The sequence below is a fragment of the Astatotilapia calliptera genome, chromosome 18, assembly GCF_900246225.1.
Source record: "Astatotilapia calliptera chromosome 18, fAstCal1.2, whole genome shotgun sequence".
In the NCBI taxonomy this organism is placed as follows: Eukaryota; Metazoa; Chordata; class Actinopteri; order Cichliformes; family Cichlidae; genus Astatotilapia; species Astatotilapia calliptera.
The window spans coordinates 2,577,333-2,581,038 of record NC_039319.1 but is presented as its reverse complement, the minus strand read 5'-3'; the positions used below and the strand labels follow the sequence as shown (position 1 = coordinate 2,581,038).

Genomic DNA, 3,706 nt, shown 5'->3' with positions numbered 1-3,706 from the left:
GCTGTGAGTTGAGGATTTGAGCTGTTTCTCTCACAGGTGAAGAACACAGATCCTTCCTGGAATCATTCTTGAAGCAGAGTTCCTGCTTGTAACTGTCATTGTGTTATTAAAGTGAAAGCCACAGCTAACGGTGTGGAGGCTGCAGAGCAGAAACCCACACAGCCCGTCTGCTGCAGGAGAGCAAGTTTGGATACAGTCAGTTTGTGCTTCACTCACACGGGTTGTTGTTGATCACACAATGAAAGTAGAATCAAACTCTTCATCTTCAAATCTTTATTGTTCACACAAACACAACTACACTGTTTGACATTTGAAAATCAAACAAAAACATGTGATAAAAATATTCCTGATGGTTTTTGTTACTACAATAAAAGTCACAATAAGCACAAAAAGAATTCTAACTCAGAGCAACAATACATGTAAAGATGTATTTATTTCAGACGATCTTCTAACTGTTGAAGAAAAAGGCAAAATAAGCTCAACACATCATAACTAACATTTGTGATCAAAGTGATGAATGAGATGAATTGATGAGATGTGATGGTGAGAAAAGGCGAGCAGGAAACAGTCAGTCAGCATGTGTGCAGTTGGTGGACGCTCCCTTGTTTGTGAGCATCATCAGCAGAGAGAGTCCACAGCAGTACACCAGACTCTTCACTATCAGCACTGTGTACAGCAGGCAGAGCAGCTTCACCCTGCACTGAGACTGGAAGGACACTGAAGGACAGACAGACACAAAGAGACAGACAGACAGTCGGGTTATTCCTCTCAGATCAAGGAGAAAAAGTCCAAATAGAAACAGTCACAGCTTCTTCTTCAAGTGGATGAATTGATGTAGTGTTTGTGTCCACTTGGGGGCAGAAGAACTCCACAAGCAGCTAACAAACTGATCTCTGACATATTATGGTCTGTCTGCTGTTTGGTGCTGAGCAGCTAGTGTACAGTGGCTTTATCAGAGCTTGTTGGATGAAGATTTGATCAATTAGTGCAACTTTAAGAGCCTAAACTTGTTCCAGCTGCCTCATTGGACATTGGAGCTGTCCATGCAGAGAGGCAGCAGGTGATCTTACAGTCAGCTGGCTGCAGAGCTGGCAGGTCTGCTGGCTCTCTCTCTGGAGGACAGGAGGCTGCTGGAGCTGGAAGCTCTGAAACAGAAAAGGAGTCAAATGTTTGGAGCTGCAGTGAGAAATGTCAGTCCTCTGCTGCTCTGCTCTCTTTGACAGCATCTCCACATGAAGCTGAATCACTGCTGAACACAGTCACCAAGCCTTCATTACCTTGTTGTGTTCGGGCCTCCACTGTGCCCCCCTCGTGCTTCACCCAGCAGGTACATTTATATGTGCTTTTCTCCTGCTGATGGATCAGTAAGATGGAGGTGTTGCGTCCCGACTCTCTGAGCTCCAGCTGCTCTCCATCAGCAGGGGGCAGCTCCTCCAGCCGGCCGTTCTTCTTCTGTCTTTTACACGACAGCTGGACCAGGTGAGGAAACATGGCTGGGGGCACACACAGCAGGGAGCTGTTCCCCTCCACGTGGACTCTGGGTCCTGCTGGTTGAAAAACACAGAGATTATGTTCTGTTGTTTCCTCTTCTTAGCTTCATAAGAAATATTTGAAAACATAATGGTGACATGGTGATGTGGTGGTTTGCGCTGTAGCCTCAAAGGGAGAAGGTTGTGGGGTCAGACCTGCTGGTCGGGTGGGGCTCTGCTGTGTGTTTGCAGGAACTCTCGGTGCCTGTGTCGTTCTTTTCTGGGTGCTCTGATTTCCATCTACAATCCAAAGACATGTTTGTTCATTTAACAGGTGATTCTGAATTGTGTGAACCACTGGTCCTGTTTGTGTTTGGACTCACAGTGTGTCAGTGATGTTCCCTCTTTTGTCCTTTACCTTCATGAATAAACTCTAACCCTTTGTGACCTTTATGGTTAGTGTAACAATAACAATGACATTTAACAGCATATAACTTTAATTAAGATTTTAGTACTCACAGTGTGGGAATCACATGTTAAATATTTAATATTATAAACTTTAATCTAATAAAATGAACACACAAATAGAATCTCAATATTAATCTACTCATCAGGATAGAAACACTTCAGTTGGCATTATTATATCTAAAATTAAAAGGTTTTTCATTGCATTTTTTGTTAATTGTAATTTTATGTATGTTTTGTTTTATTTAAAAATATTATGAAATAATACACTAATTTAATTATTAAAATATGTATTACTTTCTTCTTGAACAAATGTAAATATTGCTATTAAATCATTACTTGCTAACTAAAGATTATGTATGTTAATTATTTTTATTATAAGTCTTTAACAGTGTCAGTTTTAACAAAGATATTTATATATTCTTAAAAAAGCGGCTTTCTGAACGAACACATTTGGTCAAGGTCAAGCGTATTTAGAAAGCACATTTCCAAACAGTCCATGCTGCACAAAGGGTTTAACAATGTAATGTCTCATTTCTCAATTTTGTTATGTAAATTTAACCAAAGCTCAGATTTCTTTGTACATTTTAATACCACAATTATCAATTTTAACATCGTTACCCTTTTAATTCAATGTACATTTTAGGGTCATATGATAAATGTGAAAAATACATATCTGAGTTTAACAAAGTCATTTTTTCCTACATTTTTTTTTACATCAAATTGCTTCTGAATTTTCTAATCAGTATCTCATTTAGAAATTTTATTTACTAAAAGATACTTTTTGAAGTAGACACATAAATATTTGACAATTAAAAATAAGTTTTCTACATCAACGTAAAGTTAAAATCTCCTAACAATACATTTATAAATCAATATTACTTTATTTTAACATCAGATATGATCTTGTGTTGAAAACCAGCAGAATCACTGAAAGGATCAAATCCTAAATATTTGTAACATCACTAATATTTGCAGAAATAAAGAATAACTTTAGTTGTTCAGTGAGATTTCAACATGTTTTCAGAGATTATTGAGCTTTTCTTATGTAACAATGGCTGCAGATGAATTCTCTACTAATGATGAAAAACTAACATGTAAAGCCTGAAGCAGCACAAACTGACTTTAAACACATTTTCAGCTTCTACAATAAAACAACTGAAGGAAAATAAATGTTTGTTCTTACCTGTTACAGACAGTTTAGTTCCAGAGCCAAAGATGTGGTAGTCGTAGTTGTACCACCATCCTCCCACAGTGAGACAGACTAATACAAAAACCTGTCTGCTGTTGAACGTGTCAGCTGAGGTGAATGAGTCCAAATGAGGAAGCAGGATCATATTTCAGCTCCATGATGTGTTTCTCTAATGTTCATATCAACATGACTGTCTCTTCTTCTCTTTTCTTTTAGCCACACTAGCAGCACGGCTCTGATGTTAATGTCAGTCTGTTGGTCAGTCCACTACTTTAGTCCACATGGACTGGATCTGGACTAAAGACATTAAACTTTGTACAGATATTCTTAGTTTCTAGAGGATCGACTTCATTAAATGACTTTGTCGATTCTGACTTTTTAATCAGACAGTTTGGATTTTGGATTTTCATGGTTCCCTGGGTTTCCTGGTCCAACTTCCCTAGCTCAGCATGGTTTGTGGTTCTCCAGCAGTTCTTCCTGCTCAGTGTCAAATGCTCACTTACTCCTGGGCATCATTTAGTGTTAATGGTACTTGTAATAAATGTAACCTCTGAAAATAATCCTATAGCTAGCCAGGCTC

At 38.5% G+C, this 3,706-nt stretch overlaps 1 protein-coding gene across 2 annotated transcripts; it reads right to left on the bottom strand.

Moving 5' to 3' along the window:
• Positions 1-409: 409 nt before the first annotated feature.
• On the bottom strand, positions 410-3,395 carry LOC113010324 (uncharacterized). Of its 2 annotated transcripts, none has more exons than XM_026149361.1 (5): positions 3,121-3,395; positions 1,686-1,769; positions 1,278-1,547; positions 1,071-1,145; positions 410-717 (listed from the first exon to the last, which is right to left on the bottom strand). In XM_026149361.1, exons 1-5 carry the CDS (start codon positions 3,269-3,271, stop codon positions 569-571), a joined length of 729 nt encoding a protein of 242 aa, XP_026005146.1. In that variant the 5' UTR covers positions 3,272-3,395; the 3' UTR covers positions 410-568. The 2 variants fall into 2 exon arrangements, with proteins under 2 accessions (XP_026005146.1, XP_026005147.1); XM_026149362.1 differs by having other exon boundaries at positions 1,278-1,544.
• Positions 3,396-3,706: the final 311 nt, after the last annotated feature.